Source organism: Ambystoma mexicanum, chromosome 13 (genome assembly GCF_040938575.1).
Source record: "Ambystoma mexicanum isolate Mex_15411 chromosome 13, UKY_AmexF1_1, whole genome shotgun sequence".
Classification (NCBI taxonomy): domain Eukaryota; kingdom Metazoa; phylum Chordata; class Amphibia; order Caudata; family Ambystomatidae; genus Ambystoma; species Ambystoma mexicanum.
The window spans coordinates 135327654-135345103 of record NC_090938.1 but is presented as its reverse complement, the minus strand read 5'-3'; the positions used below and the strand labels follow the sequence as shown (position 1 = coordinate 135345103).

At 43.9% G+C, this 17450-nt stretch overlaps 1 protein-coding gene across 1 annotated transcript in view; it reads right to left on the bottom strand.

The window, feature by feature from the left end:
* The window catches only part of TEAD3 (TEA domain transcription factor 3), a 301226-nt gene extending 284446 nt beyond the window's left edge, over nt 1–16780 (bottom strand). Inside the window, 1 exon segment of the mRNA XM_069633449.1 lies at nt 16527–16780. Coding sequence (XP_069489550.1) covers nt 16527–16662 — 136 coding nt within the window. The 5' untranslated portion in view covers nt 16663–16780.
* Nucleotides 16781–17450: the final 670 nt, after the last annotated feature.

Below are 17450 nucleotides of genomic sequence, written 5' to 3'. Positions count from 1 at the left end.
CCCCCCCAAGCCCTCGCTGCTATCAAACGTTCGTAGCATCGGATGCAGCGCCGGGACAAAAAGGCATCTGCGGGTGTAGAAACTGCCACCAAATGCCTCCGACTATTATGTACAAAGACCAGTAATTACAGCGGTTATTCCTTTTCAAAATGAGATGTGCTCTACTGTTATCCTGATATGGATATTTTATTTGTATCATGCTCATACACACGTGTTTCAGAGCGTGATGAGGCAAGGGAGGACAAAAACAACGATCTTACTAGGCCCAGTGACATTGAGAATGCGCAAGTGCCAGGGAGAGGAAAACTCCCAGAGGACGCTGTAATCCTAAGTACACAGGCATTGCATTCAAATGGCTCGATCACAATACATAGCATTCAGTGCTTCTAAGTTAAATTCACAACCCTTCTACTTCATGAACCTTCTCCACACTACTCAAATATGTATTGCTCTGCGTTATTACTACAGGTATAGATTATATATTATAATATGCCATTGATGTTTTTTGATTAAATGGTCTTTTTGGTATATATTTTCTATTTACAGATCGCGCTTTTAATTACATATTAATGTATGTGTTGTGTTTACTATATTAGTGCTTTTGGGGAAATTATTTTGATATGTGTTAGTTTTGTGTTAGATCTTTATTAATTTGTGGCTAGAACCTTACACATTTGGCTCAATATTCATTTACGCATATTAGTTGATTTTGTTTACTATTTTGGCTTCATTTCTCCTGAAAGACAGACTTTTTGTTACCCAGAGTTCATACACCCTAAACCCATGCAACTACTCTCTAGGCTTCATCAAAGCATCACGGTCCGGCTCCATGATACTCTGTTCCCTACGCTTTACACAATTATACACTACTGACCTGTTACCTTTACTATACCCCTTTTCATTGTCCCGAATTCCCACTCGACTTCCTGGTTCATCTTGCATCCACATTTGCATGCTATATTTTTGTAATGCATCCAGAAATGGGTTGCAGCCTAGCGCATTGACTCGCATGACGTGCTTCTGTAGGAAGCACTTTATTTTAAATAAATGCAAGAGACACAGTCATTCAGTAAGAGCACAGCCTAAGGTCTGTACAGAGTATTTCACATTTTCCTGTTAATCCCCTTCTCTTTTTAAGTTTTATACGTAGCTTTGGCCTTTCTAGAGGCTATACGTGGTTTAATTTCCACTGTTCTTTAAGTGGACCGTTTGGTCATTGCAATTTCATCACCAAAACAAAATATATTTTATGTGCATTTTATATATATATTATGGGGCGGGGTTGGAGCGGTGAGATAAGGGGTGGATAGAGGGTACTCCCCCATTATAAGAAAGGAGAAAATGATTACGATTTTATGGCAACCAATTATTTCCTCTTTTCGTATGACGGGGGTATCTCCACAAGAACCCTGCCTCACCCTCGCCCTGCACTTACTCAATCCACCAATGTATTATGTTGTGGCAATCAAATTGCCACGACCAAACAATCCACTTTAAAAGTGTTGTAGGTGAAACCACTGCAGACCTTTCTAGGACCCTGCCTGCCCCGGTCTTCAATGTTTTTCTTTGTCGGTTGCTTGTGTTCTGATTTACAATTTTAAACCTTTCACAGTTAGGCATACGTTAAAAGTCAAATCAAAAGTATCAATAATATCTCTTTTCAGAAAAAAAAAATCAAAAAAAGTCTCATTATATATATTCACTATAATTTAGTATCAATGTGCAAAGATAATCCTTTGTCAAAGGACCTCAGAGGTGATATGGCATAGAATATTTGCAAAAGCTTGAATCTATCCAGTCTCACTGGCAGATTACAATCTAACATTAGGTCTTCAACCTCGCTATTGGACCTTCAATTTTGCGACATAGAGCCCATAATTCTCCACAGACATTATGCATGGACAAACGAAGAAGTCTCATGAGACAATACCTATTTCAGGGAATTTTCTCTAGATCGTGTGAGATTATCCATGGTCTAGATGCCAACTACACATAACTGACCAAAGTAGCATACTTTTATACGACGGTCACAGTATTCTGCCTATCATGAGCCTCTACAAGTGCTAGCTGCTTTATAGAATTGTAAGTGGTGATGCAAAGCTCTAATATAATTGCCTCACGATAGCGCACAAACTCTGTAATTTGGATGCAAGATGTTGCTATTATAAAATCAGGTAAAAATCAGGATACAATGAATTAGTCTCTGGGGGAATTATCTTGACATATAGATGCTCTTTCTTCCACAGGATCAGGGTATTCATGAGGTGAAACCTATTTCCAGTCTGTTAGGGGGCATTGCGAGAGACCGAAGGAATTTTAACATAGCTTTCCAAATACATCCCACCAAAATTGAGTAGCGATTCCAGTTTTTTAACAAAAAGCGAGGCTATACATTATACTAGGTACATCTTTGATTTTGTAATAATTGACAATAGACTAATGAACATCTACCATATTACTGCTTTATCTTTTTCATTTGTTCCACTATACAGAAACTCTTTAGCTTGGCTTAGTGCAAACTCTGTATTCTGACTATATACCGGAAAGCCTAAATATATTGAATGGGTTACCCCCTCCAATCGAGTACCAAATAAATCCCAGCTATGGCTTCTCATTTCCCTTAATAAAATGTATAATTCTTGCTTTCATGGTGTTAATTGAAAGAGGATTAACCTTGTACTTTTAGTAGCTTTTTAGCTTTGTTGAAGCCAAATTGTGCTGAATCCAACAAGACTAGATTGTCAGCATAAGATAACCATAATAATCAGAGGTGCCCGAGGATGGGAGAAAAGTACCAAAGAATACATTCCTGCCACAGACCGGTGAGTGGATATCTCTTTAGTGAGTGCACCCCCCACATTTAATCTAACATGAATGGTAATTTCCAAGAGGAACATAAGAAATATGACCAGACCATACGGAATACCCCATGTCTCATGCTTCAGCCACAGTCGGTTCAAGTCCAAGCGGTCAAAGGCTGCGTTGAATTCCAGGCATGCAAGGTGTACCGAGGAAGATCCTTACTTCTTTGCCTGGGCTTGCAAGAAGCTAAAAATAAAACCATTGTGTGGCCAGATATTTTTGCTGTGCCCAGTTTGAAATTAGATAAAGCAAACAACTTGCTGCTCACTCTCAGTGCTACAATAGGGTGATGGGTATAAGGGTTTTCCCTATTGCTTTTGTCTGTATGGATACGAGGAGGAATGTATACAACCTTTTAGGCAATTCTGCTCAATTGATATTTTGCTTAAATAAAAAGACCGCTCAAATTCCTGGACTGGCCTTTAAGGTAACATTTGGTAATCCATTGGGGACAGTGGCCCTTGACTTTTTCAAACTCAAACCATGAATAAACAATTCATCTTTTGGGGGGGAAACCTCCCATGCTCCCAGTTGTTTCCAATCTCCACTCTCTCTATTAATATGGTTGGGGGTTTAAATATAAAATCACTGTCTACATGCTGGGGGTCTAGAAACTCTGCTGCCCGAGTATCCAAAGAGATAATAATCCTAAAGGCGTTATTACATGAAGGATATGAAAGACCCCTTCAATGTTAATGGTGTAGGCTTCCACATTATTAAATGCACCCCCTCTGGCCAAACACAGGCATAAATCATGACAAACAAACATGTTATCAGGACATCTCCTCTATAAGTTTCCCACCAGGGGGGCATATAGTAGACTAGCATTGTTTGGCATACTCAACTTTGTAGTAGTTAAGGTGGACATTGGGCAGCAACAATTACCCCGGGTTATCAGTAGTGGCCACTGCCAGGTTTAAATAAGAGTGAATGTCTTTCTTTGGTAAAGCATTGCATCCAGGCACATTCCTGAATCAGATTGGTTTGAACGAGATTTTGAATGTGGACATTATTACTCACTGGTTTCCAGAAACGTAGAGGTTTTATTACTTAGTGTCTTTAGCATATACTGGCTAGTAATAGCTAGTTTGCCTTATGCCTCGTACCTAGCTTTTGTATACCCGACTTGTCTCACTTTTCCATGGAGTATGAATACACATTTTTGTTTATGGAAATCAGCAGAGCCAAATTCTTTCCTCACCCAACTATTCATAGATTGGCTAACAAAGACTGCGGTATACGTGCACCAGTTTTCTAGAAACTAGTTTAGGGTCAAATGGGGAACTAGGGCGGTCCAGCTTTAATTGTGTCCCCAAAATGACTTGGTTGCAAGAAAGCCAAACGGTATGAAGAACAACGTGACTCAACATTTTCCAATGATTTCATAAGATTTCTTGATATCGTTAGGTTCCCACTGTAATCGGCTATGGGATTAATTGATAGATAAGGAACTTCGTTCTAGAGCAGCTTTTGTTATTGTTCTATACTTTTAAGTTCAGGGTGAGGCAAGAATGCTTTCTTGCCTTTTTCAGAACTATCTTTACTGGACGAAGCAGCAATAGAAAAAGTATATATATATATATATATATATATATATATATATAAATTTAGCCAAAATAGCGCTCTGCCTAAACTCGTAGCTGGTGCTTAAGGGCATGAATTTAGCCAAAAATTCATTAAATGTTATAAAAACACATGTTGTAGTAAAGTTGTAACACTGCAAAAAACCTCTCATAAAAACACACTCACCCATAAGGGTGGAAAAGCCACACGTTCCACCTGAATGCTCAGGCTTCTTCAAGCTAATAAAATCCAATCGTGCTGAATGCAGCAACGTGTGTAAAAACGCATGACTAGAGCAGTTCACTCCTCCCCCAATCACGTGCACAGCAGTCATGTGATAGGAATGATAAGGGCAGTAGTGATTACAAAATAGCCTCCATATTGGAAAGGCTATAAATGCCAAAGTCAACAATATAAATACAGAGTAAAATACTCAATAAAGACATAAATATGTCTATTAATTGTCACGTACATGATGGGGCCATAAGGTTTGAACAACTGCGCCATGTCACCTTAAAAAACAATTGTATTTCAATTAATCAGGTGCACATAAAACTTCACAAATGTGACCCAATTCGGATAATTATGGCCACGCGCGGTTACCCAATAACAACACATGGTCATGTGCCCCTTAGGGAAATGCGTACAAGCCAGAGCGGCGAGCAGCGGATGTAAAGTTTCTGGATTAGTGCCAGAAAACGTTTATCTACTACCAGGCAAAATAGGATGGATTGAGCCAGTGCCAAAGTCTCACATGCATTCTGACACAAAGAGCTACATTTGACATAACTACTTGACTTTTATTGAGACAGTTCACTAAATACGTACCCATTATGAAACACGAGACAAATTAAGATACTGGCTCAGTCTTCTCTATTGGAGATCTAAAGTGCTATGTGCCATTTTAATGTGCAAGAGAGCTAAAGTGCTAGTGCTTACAAGTTCATAGGGAAAATAAATATATACATTCTAAGTTTCAACTTCATAATTTTCCCAAAGACAAATAAAGTCCCAATGCATCTTCACCAGAATTTAACTGAACATTAGAGCAAGAATCACAGTTCTAGATTTGCAAAAACACATACTTCGAAGGGATTACGTCCTCTGACGTTTTCCTCATCTTTGATAATCCGTTTCCAGCTTGCTGGCCTCGGAATTTTTTATTTTTTCTTTCTTTCTGTAGAGGGCGCTGCGCGTCGACGTCCGCCGAGTCGATGTCCCTCGACGGCCACCGTATCGGCGCCGACGTCACCATGCCCATAAATAGCCACGCGCTGCGTCCGTTGCTCAGTTCCGTTTTTCCACGCTTCGTGGGGCCTCGGAACGTTGTAGCTCAGTTTAGTCAGGTTTACTATATATTTCGACTCGAATATTCCTTATCGTTCTCGATGGCTTCTTCATCAGAACCGACGCCGCCGCGATCCGGCTTCAAGAAATATCGAGACTGCGGTAAAAAAAATGTCAATAACGGATCCACACAGGGTCCGTTTATGGTGCTTGGGGTCCGAGCACCATTGTTCGGAGTGTGAGGACTGCATGTCCATGACGGCGAAAGCCCTGAAGGAGCGAAAGGGGAAACTCGAGAGAGGTAAGTCAGCCAAATTCTCCTCGAAGGTTTCGTCGGCTGAGTCGAGGCATTCGTCTCCTTGCCGTCGAAAACACTCTCATTCTAGATCTGGAAGCAGCTCCCACCATTCGTTGAGATCTAAACACTCAAAAAAGAGACGTCAAAGGTCCCATTCCTCGTCGTCTTCTGTGTCCCCAGAAAGAGTTTCCTGTCCCACCAAACACAGTTCTCAAGCTGAGCGGAAGGAATTCAGAAAGAAAATGTTAAGCGTCTTCGAGAACGCGGCCTCGACCCCCTCGAAGACAGCTGAGGGTGATACCCCGGGTGAAAAACCCAAAAAATCAAAACGCCGCGAGTCGCAGCACCCGGCGAAACATTCCACCCGAGAGCGCCATGAGCCATCGGGTAAGAAGGCACCGCCTTCGATGCCGTCGTCGAAGGTTCCTTCGACGCACGGATCGGCGCCATCAACGCCGTTGTCGAAGGGTTCCTCGACGCATCGGTCAATCGACTCGACGCCATCGTCGACGCCGATGAAAGAGAGGACCAAGGCTCCACAGCCAACGGTGATTTCAAGGGCCTCCGCCACGACGCCGAGACCGTCGTCGATGCCCTCGAGTAGGATCCCGATCCTCTCGAGTTCTTCGAGACCCCTTCCAGTTTTTTCGACGCCTTCGAAGCCGGTTACATCGGCGTCGACGACATCGACATTTTCTCGTCCTATAACGACGAGTTTGGCTCCTTCGGCCCTAGAGATGGGCTTTACTCCATTTCAGAGATCAGAATTCCCTGGTCTTTCTTCAATTTATGAAGAAGGGGAAGACTCTGACCAGGAAACATTTGGTTTACAAAGAACCACACTGCCTACTGCAGAGGATTTCACCTCTGAAGAAAGAAGACTGAAGGAACTACAGGAGTCACTTCATGAGGCAAGTGGACTGGACACTTCCCCAGAAGTGGAATTTGTAAAGTCAGACCCAGGGGAAAATGCCGAAACACCGTATAGAACCCTGATGGCAAGAATAATTGAGTTTATGGGTTGGTCTGCGCCTTCACCTGTTTTCCAACAGGATGATCTAACAGATATATTGGACAAAGGCCCACAGGAGGACCCGGTGGTCCCCTTCCATGCAGCCCTACAAAGAAAAATTGCATCCAATTGGGAAACTCCCGAAGTTATCCCAGCAGTCAATAAAAGATTGTCGACAAAGTATAGGGCAGCGGCTGCTGACCCTGAATACCTGTCAAAACACCCGACCCCAGAGAGCCTGGTGGTTCAAGCAGCAACTTCATCAAGCACTAGGACTGCTTACCCTACTGTCCCACAGGATAGGGATGACAAGAGGTACGACTCTATGGCAAAGAAGGTCTTCTCTGCCTGTAGTATGGCGTTGAAGTCCATCAACACCACCTGTACGCTCGCCAGGTTCAGTCACACACTATGGGAGTGTGCTTCATCAGCGGCTGACTGCATACCCGAAGGAGAGGAAAAGGAAGCCTTCCTTAACATCATTAAAGATGGCAAAGATGCCATGTGCGAATCACTTCAAACGGGCATCGATTCCGCTGACAGTATCAGCAGGGCCATGGCGGCAAGTACAACAATCCGCAGGCATGCCTGGTTGCGAAAGTCGGGCTTTGCCCCTGATGTACAGGCCAGACTTTTGAATATGCCCTTTGACGGCTCTTCATTATTCGGGAAAAAGGCTGATGACAGTCTGGAAAAGTTACAGACTTCTAAAGCAGCAGCAAAATCCTTAGGAGCTGCTATCCGCCAAACTCCTTTTCGCCCCTCAGGAACCTCTGGGAGAGGAAAGTCCTTTCGCTATTATTCCGCATTCGGGAAAGGCAGAGGACAGCCGGCTCAAAGAGGCCAAAGGAGATCCACCCGAGGTGGACGGGTCAAAAGTACTAAAACCGCAGCAGCAGCAGGTGCCTCTTTAACCTCGGCATCTGCATCAGCCGCCCCCAAACCACTCTGAGACCTTCACACACAAGACACCTGTAGGGGGCAGGTTAACTCACCATCTGACGGAATGGCAGGCTATAACGTCAGTGCTTGGGCATTGGAGACAGTTGACCAAGGTTACTGCCTACCCTTTCTACACATCCCTCAGAGTCATCCACCGGGGAACAGCTCCCTAAAAGTTCCAGATCCGCTCCTCTTGCAGGAAATTATGGACCTGCTAGAGAAAGGTGCCATAGTACCAGTAGCGGACAGGAACAAGGGCTGGTACTCCCCCTACTTTCTCATACCAAAGAAGGACGGAGGACTGAGACCCATCCTGGACTTACGAGAATTGAACAAGTTCCTCAGGAAGGACAAGTTCAAGATGGTAACTCTCTCTCAGATCCTTCAGGCCCTCCAGCTCCAGGACTGGCTGGTATCTGTGGACCTTCAGGATGCTTATTTCCATGTGCCAATCCATCTCAAGCACAGGAAATACCTGAGGTTCGCAATTGGAAACTCTCATTATCAATTTCGAGTTCTGCCATTTGGGCTGACCTCCGCCCCCAGGGTCTTCACCAAGCTGATGTCGGTAGTGGCGGCGAGTCTAAGGAGGGAAGGGATCCATGTCTATCCCTACCTGGATGATTGGCTGATCAGGGCCGTATCTTCGGAACAGGCCCAGACCCAGCTAGATTATGTCTGCCTCTTCCTTCACATTCTGGGCTTCTCCCTCAATTTAAAGAAGTCACAGATGATACCATCTCAGAGACTCCAGTTCATTGGAGCGGTCCTGGACACTTCCCTGGGAAAAGCTTCGCCACCAGAGGTGAGGGCTCAAGATATTCTACAGATGGTCACCAAGTTTCAAAATGCCCAGCGTCTCCCAGCCTTCGAATTTTTGAGGTTGCTAGGCCTCATGGCATCCTGCATCTTCCTTGTGCCAGAGGCTCGCCTGAGAATGAGATCTCTTCAGTGGGCACTGAGAAGTCAGTGGTCACAATTCTCAGGGAGAATGACGGACCGCCTCCGGATTCCGGACAAGGTAGCCCACGACCTTCAATGGTGGGCCTATCCAGAGAACATCTTGAAAGGAGAACTGTTTTGGCAGCTATGGCCGGAGATAACAGTAGTCACAGGCGCCTCGCTCACAGGGTGGGAAGCCCATGCCAACGACTTGACCATCAGCGGTCGTTGGTCTCCATTGGAGTCCAGACTACATATCAACCTATTAGAGCTGAGAGTGATCAGACTAGCACTGAAAGCTTTCCTGCCATCAGTACAGGGGAGAAATGTCCTGATAATGACGGACAACACGGTGGCCATGCACTACCTCTACAAAAGAGGAGGCGTAGGATCACTGCCACTGTGCAGAGAGGCAATGCAGCTCTGGTTTTGGGCAATTCGGGAAGGAATCTCTCTATCGGCAGTCCACCTAGCCGGAGAGAAGAATTTGACAGCGGACGCTCGGAGCAGGCAGAGCACAGTCTCCCACGAGTGGGAGCTAGCTCAGGAAGTCCTTCAAGAGATCTTCGCCCTTTGGGGAACCCCTCAGGTGGATCTGTTCGCCACAAGCACCAACAGGAAGTGCGATCTGTTCTGTTCAAGGGAATTTCCCCCGAGAGGAGCTCTAGGAGATGCATTCGTAGTGAACTGGGAGTTTCCACTCCTTTACGCGTTCCCACCAGTCCCTGTTATTCCTCAAATGATTAGGAGGTTGAGAACCATGATCCTAATTGCCCCGGATTGGGCCAGGAGAACGTGGTACCCGGACCTTCTAGATATGTCCATCTGCCCTCCAATCCGTCTTCCACTCAAAGAGAATCTTCTCTCGCAGAAGGGAGGTCAGGTTCTCCATCCAGACACCAGAACCCTCAACCTTCACGCTTGGCTTCTGAAAGGCTGAGGTACAAGGATTGGGATCTCCCTGATGACATCATGGAGGTGTTGCTTTCGGCCAGAAGACCAGCAACAAAGTCTTTATACCGCTGCCATTGGAACAAGTTTTGCAGCTGGTGTAGGGAAGAGAATATCGACCCTTTTTCATGTGGTACACCAACAGTGTTATCGTTTCTACTCTACTTGGCAAACTCAGGCCTTCAAGTTGGCACTGTAAAAGGCTAGCTCGCAGTGCTTTCTATCTTCAAGCGCACTGCGGAGGAACCATCGTATTTCAAAATTCCTCTAGTGGTACAATTTCTCAAGGGTCTAACTAATGTTTACCCTCCAAAACCATTCCAGGTTCCATTATGGAACTTAAATTTAGTTTTAAACTTCTTAATGGGCACTCCATTCAAACCTCTTCACTCTTGCGCATTGAGATTTCTCACGCTTAAAACGGTCCTACTGGTAGCACTAACATCTGCTAGAAGGGTGAGTGAGCTACAAGCTCTCTCCTGTAAACCCCCACATACAATCTTCCACAAGAACAAGGGTGTCCTACAGGTGAAGCCTAATTTCCTCCCAAAGGTGATTTCTGAATTCCATATTACTCAGAAAATTACCTTGCCTTCATTCTACCCTCCTCCCCATCCGGGGAAAGACGAGGAAAGGCTACACAGGCTGGACCCTAGGTGAGCTCTCAGCTTTTACATCAGCAGAATGGCTAGGATCAGGCAAGCAGACCAACTGTTTGTAGGATACTCAGGTCACAAGCTGGGACTACCCATAACAAAACAAACCATCTCCAGGTGGATTATTTTGGCCATCCTGGAATGTTATAGACTAGCAGGGAAAGAGCCACCCCAAAATCTCAGGGCTCATTCAACCAGGGGTATCGCAGCCTTTTCGGCTCTCCAGAGAGGGGTACCGGTCCGGGACATATGTGCAGCTGCCACATGGTCGTCCGCACATACATTCACAAAATTTTACAATCTGGATTCCTCCACTGCTCAAGAGACCAGATTTGGCAAGGCCGTATTACATTCGGTCCATCCCTAAAGGGATACATAACACTATCACTCCCTCCTCCAATTACATACCACTGCTATGGGAGTCTATCAAAGATAAGGAATACGGCAGAGGACACAATCCCTTCGAAGAACAAGTTACTTCTTACCTGGTAACGTTCTTTCGACGGGATGTTCCTCTGACGTATTCCTTATCGCCCCTCCCATCCATCCATCCCCGCAGTGATAACTTCCCTTGTGGTTGCAGCTTTCGCTCCTTCAAGGTTACTAACCGATTCAGGCATGTCTTTTCTTATGCTACAAAACGGAACTGAGCAACGGACGCAGCGCGTGGCTATTTATGGGCATGGTGATGTCGGCGCCGATAAGGTGGCCGTCGAGGGACATCGACTCGGCGTATCGACGCGCAGCGCCCTCTACAGAAAAAAAAATAATAATAAACAATTTCCGAGGCCAGCAAGCTGGAAACGTATTATCAAAGATAAGGAATACGTCGGAGGAACATCCTGTCGAAAGAACGTTACCAGGTAAGAAGTAACTTGTTCATCTCAGCATCAATGTTGAGTCCCTTTGGTTTTAGCGTATCAAATTTGCATATTAGAGAAGCCTCTAATTGTCGCAATTTTAATTTGCGATTGCCTAGTCTTTTATTTTCTGGTATATGCGCCAGACCCACAAATGACATATATATATATATATTCCTCGTAAAACAAGGATGTATTTGATTTCTTCAAAAATATTTCACCTAATGGAGATTTCACCGAAAAACGAGATCTACTTTTTCTACTTTTTTTGTAGAATGCGGGGAAGACCCCATGCAGCATCCTCCTCACCCATACCTCTCTCAAACCTATTTTATATCCTTACCCCACACCGCACCTATTATGAATTACACATATACCATTTCCCCAATCATTTTCGGTAAAATAAATTCGGTGAAATCTCATTACATGAAATGCTAGTCGAAGAAATCTACGGTAACGGTAAAACAAGGCCCCTCTAGGCAAAGTTCCCTTCCCTGGGACATCCCTCCTCATTCTGCCATTTAGCATCAAAATATCCTAAATACTCATAAAATCCGCCCATCTAAAACCCACGGAGGCCTGATTCTTTCTTACAAAATATGGCAGTCAGTATATCCACTGCAGAATTAAAGCTCAGTGTTACCAAGTTTAGACAGGTTAGGACACTTCCAATTCAAATCACCTGCTACAATTATTTTCTCTGATGAGCCCTTAACTGACCAGGCCATGAGCAAAAGAAGCGACTTTTATATCACAGTGTTCTCACCATATTTGGCAGGGCTAAGGTAAATATGGACTAAAATTAGGTAATTCAACATGTCTTTCTGTGGTCGGGTTAACCAAGCTGCCATTACTGCATCAGTAACACACTCCAAAATGTCCACCTGAGGTCACCAGTGATTTCTAATGGCAATTATTAGACTGCCAAAAGACGCCCCTTAATCAGTTTGTAACCTTCTTTAATTACATAATGTACCCTTCCATACAAGTAATTTCCAGAAGATATACTTCTTATAATAGACTAATATTTGAGATCCTTATAAACCGAAGTGTGGACATCTTAAAAGAAAATGGGTATGGCCTCTGGTGTTCCAAGACAGTAGGGAGATATCAACGTAGTTAAAGTGGTGGTCATTGGACTAATCTTGTTAGGAGTGTTAAACAACTTATCTTAACCCCCCACCCCCCAAACAGTCTGCAAACTCTTTGGCTCAAACTTTAGAAGGTTGACTGCAAGTATATTTTGACCGTTCACCTTAATTGCATATACATATCATACCCAAGAAGCAGAAATTATTAGAATTCAGCAAAATGGCATACTTTAAATCGCCCTGAAATTGAAATAGAAGATCACTGTCTACATTCCAGGGCTCTATAAACTCCAGTTGCTCAATATCGTAAGAGATAATTATCTTAAAGAGGTATTAAATGTAGGATACGAAAGACGCCTATACTGTTAATGGCGTAGGCTTCCAAATCATTAAATACAACCCCAGTGGCCAAACACAGACCTCAGTCCTGGCAATCAAACAATTGTCAAGACGTCTGTTATATAAGTTTTGTACCGCTGGGAAGATACCTCAGCGGGTTGAGGCTCACTGTTGGGATCTGTGTTTAATCTGCAGGTCTCAGGTCCAAACCCCAACAAGGTCGGCTCAACATTTCATCCTTCCGAGGTCGGTAAAGTGAGTACCAATTTCGACTGGGTAATAATAATGTATGTAAATATTTTCTATGGGAAGCGCTTTGGATAAATTCGCTATATAAATAACAAGTTGTTAGTGAGCAAATGTGTCCAGCATCATTATGTTTATTCAAGTTTCTCGTGGCTAAGGGGGCAGGGAAATCGGGCCACCACGATAACCCTTATCAGCAGTTCCACTACCAGGTTTAGATATGAGTGAATGTCTCGATTTCCTTCAGGACCTGACGCTTCTTCCTATTGCTTTTCGAGCAACAATTAGAATTTTTCTTTCCCTTATTACACCTGGGGTCTTCTCTAGGGATAACCAAAAGTGATTTAGTTATATCTAGTGGTCCCACACGTCTTTTAGTTTGTGCCCAGCTACCAATGTACCACTGTTAGTTTTTTGTGTGCCTTTTATTCTGATCACATTGGGACCTTTGTGAGGGATTTCTTTCGGGAGATAACTGAACGATGCGAGAATCTCAAGAAATGTATTTCAGTGTTGCGTTTGGCACTGTAAAGATTCCACGGACTCCAAATGTATTGCGCTGATGAATAGCATAGACCCTTTCCTTCTGGTCCTGTTATCTACCATGCCCAACCATGGGGCAACAAGGCAATGGAGAAGAGGGGCACTGCGTCCCATCCAAAGGAAGGATTAGCTTGCTGCTGGTCAAATTGACTCATGATTTCAGCCTGGGATAGACATTGATACAATATGCCTTAGGGACCTTTTACTTCCAGGTTAATGTTATCAGAAAGTCTTAGCATCAGGTTGAGGGCACTAATTGATCTAGATCAGCGTGTCCAATGGTGAAGAGGACCATGCCCGTTGCAAACATAACAATTGAGTTTTAAATGGATTGTGAAGATCGTCACAACTGCATGCTGTGACGGCACACATGATCTTATGGCACAACATCAAGGGGTTGGAGAACCACTTTTGCCAAACTGAGACAATTTCGCACAAAAGAGGACTATAGATCAAGTGAGTCTTGATAACAATGAAGGGTCCTGGGGATAGACCTTGCTGGCTTTGGTCTGCTCTCACCCAACTACACACCTGTTCTGAATTCCTTATCCTGCCAGACTCTTGTGGAAAAGGTTGTTTTAGAGACATTTCAACTTGACATTCATCATTTGAGGTTTACTAAAGGGGAGGGGACCAGATTCCCTGCCCCGACTTGCACATTTATATTACATACAATAAATATAACGATAGTGTCCAGTGCATTCACACTAAACGTTTTAGAAGACTCATTACCTAAATTATATTCCAAAGTAACATTACAGGACACAGTAGTATGCATGTCGTCAATTTAGTTCCTCTGTCTGTAGTTATGCCCCTTTCAACTCCTGGGCAAGGTGCGTTCAACATTAGATTTTTAATCAAAAGGAGTACAAAATCATTCACCCCAGGTTAGTGGGTTAATTGTCCTCAAAATACCAAGCTGGTTCTGGACACAGTAAAGAAGAAAAGCTACTACTTTCGCATCTTATATCTAATTATAGGTAACTGCACTTTCCGTTGCCCTTCACGCGGTCACTTTGCACCGTAGATGATGCTTTGAAGGTCCGCATCAAGGTGAAAATTGCTTCTTGCATATCTTCAAAGAAACACCATCACTTCAATAATCCCGGTCAAATAGCCAGAAAGCAGAAGCATGGCTAACATGTGTTCCTTCTCACACAAACTGCGTCTTGTTTGTGGAACATCCCCAGTTCACAAGAATAGGACTATACTCCACACCAACATACCCATAGCGTCATCTATGGGCAACTATTCTTTCAACATGGACACACATGGTCTACCGTTGCCCTCCACCCATGCACTGTGGACAGGGGCCCTTAATCGACAATAGATACCTTTCCGATGACCGACTACAGGGTCATTGGTTGTACAGGGATGCAGTGCGGCACAATCCAAATCTAGAGCATTTGGATCAGCCAGCAGTGAGGGAAGGAAGGTCAAAGCATGCGATTGAGTAGAAGGAATAGTTTTAACATATGGAACTCAAGCAACTAGCATCCTGTCAATACCCTCCCTACCCCATCGCTGGGAGGCCCACTGCCAGTGTGGCAAAGAGCACCTTTGTGGATTAGGGTTAACTAAAAGCTGTGTGGGTGACCAGTGTCTCGGATAGGTTGCCCTCACATCCAACTTGCGAGGCAAGGCGGTCTAAATAATCGTATAAGGTTACAAATACTTTACTGTTAGGGTGAGATTTGTGAACATTTAAGAGAGCGCCTTGCCAAGTGTTCATTAGATACTTGGCAACTCCATCATGCAACCCCATTATCACAGACATATTCGTGAAGTATAAAGATCTTTGGTCATACTTATGTGTCCAAAAAGTGTTTGTTATGAATAGCAGCCAGCAACCCTAATTGCCACCACGTGTCCCCCTTTCCTTTCTCATGGGGTTATACTGTAAACGAAACAATAGGAGTGCAACAGACTGCCAAACTTGCAATGTAACCTTTGTTTCTTAAACAAAGCTTCTCAAGAAAACCAAATACAATTAACGCAACATAATTGACCAGAAAGTCCTTTCTATGGTTATTCTGGGTTGTGATAATGTGCTTCGCTCAGTTAGTGAAGTGTAGTGTTTTTATCATGACCACAATGTATACGCAGTGATCATTCGCAAAGAACATTGTACAAAATAGAAAAAAGCTAATTTACAATCAATTAGAATCACAAATTCCTTTTTGTTCAAATGACCTATTTTGAAAAAAGTACTTATTTCTTAGAAATGATGAAAGCCCATGATTGGTTTCGACTGTGGGCACCAAGGCATTCCTAATTTTGCGTGCTGGCCGACGATTGGTTGGTAGTGCTGCAGAACCAGTGTGCTGGTGCTGATTCTGAAACCAAATTTCACCATCATATAAAGACAAAGGCAGAAATGGGGAAAACCTGGTGGAATGTAAAACAATGTAAAGGAAGACTTCTTGAAACTGACGCCTCTCGTGAAGGCTCATCAATCGCACACAAAATTAACTCGGTTTACGCTGTCTCAATATATACTTCACGTGCTTTGACACCAATGAGCTCGAGCTGGGGGCATTGGTGTGGGTTATCGAAAAACACAATTTCACTGGTCCGACAGATAGCTACCGTGGACAAGCATCCACACTAATATGCATTAGAAAACAAAGTTCTCCATACTCCGCTGTACCCAATATACATCCTCAAGATAGGTTTCCCTAAAATAAGATGCAGGGATATGACGCTATGACATGTTCATTATACGAAGTAGACAAGGATCAGAGTAATGTCGCTTGCTGCAGTATACCGGTTACTTGGAATGTGTTAGCCAGTTACTTCGCGCAGCCCATCAGTTGCATGCCATGGCCGCCCATAGACCCATGCTGCAGCTGCAATCCCATTACATAAACCATTTCCAAGCACAACAGGGGGTAAAATCCCAGAGTATTTTTTTCAATTTCCAGCACCGCTTACCGTACATCTTGCCCTCATCGGACAAGATGATCTTCCGTCGGCCACAGGGGGGGTAAATGGCCAGCGCCTCCTGGAAGCTCTGCTCGATGTCCGGGCTCCATACTCCCTCCGCGTCATTGTCCAAACCCTTCTCCATGCCCTCCTGTTCATCTTCCTGCCCCTCCTCGGGGCTGCCATTGGCGTTCCAGCTGTTCGACGCTATTGTGATGGCTGCTCTGGGCTCCAACCCCGAGCCCCGAACAGCAAGTGCAGAACCTAACGGGATAACAGAGATTGAAGAGTTAAAAAGGCAAGTATCACATTACTAGTGTACAATCGGTGCCACCCAGAACTACCTGTGTGGACCTCATTAAAAGTTCTGCATGACCTACGTAGTGGACATCACTGTGGGTAGTGAATGCTGCTTCTGAAATTAGCAACTAAAGAGACCAATGCATGTTGAACCTAGTCTGGCCAGATGTGCCTTTCAGAGTAGCACTTTCTCAAGAGAGCAGTAGAGTGCAGTGCACGTCAATCATAGAAATAAACAGATGTATACTAATTGACCTTCGGCACAATTGATCACGGGAAATTTGACCTTCGGCACAATTGATCTTAAAATGAAGGTCAATTATGACCGATATTCGGGGGAAACTCCCCCGCAACCCTCTACCCAATCCCATTATATCATTTATTACCCCAAACTCACCCCACACATATATATAAAAAGTTAAATAAAGGTAAAGGTCAATTGTGCATAAGGTCAATTAGGACCACTATTATTAGGTCAATTAGGACAAAAGGTTAATTGTAAAAGGTCAATATGGATAATACCAAAATAAACCGGATGGAGGGCAGCACGTACAATTTCCTTTCTTGCTTCTCTATATAAAGGCGCACTGCGCACGCAGTATCATTCATACGAGCCCCTCATGCAAAGGCCCT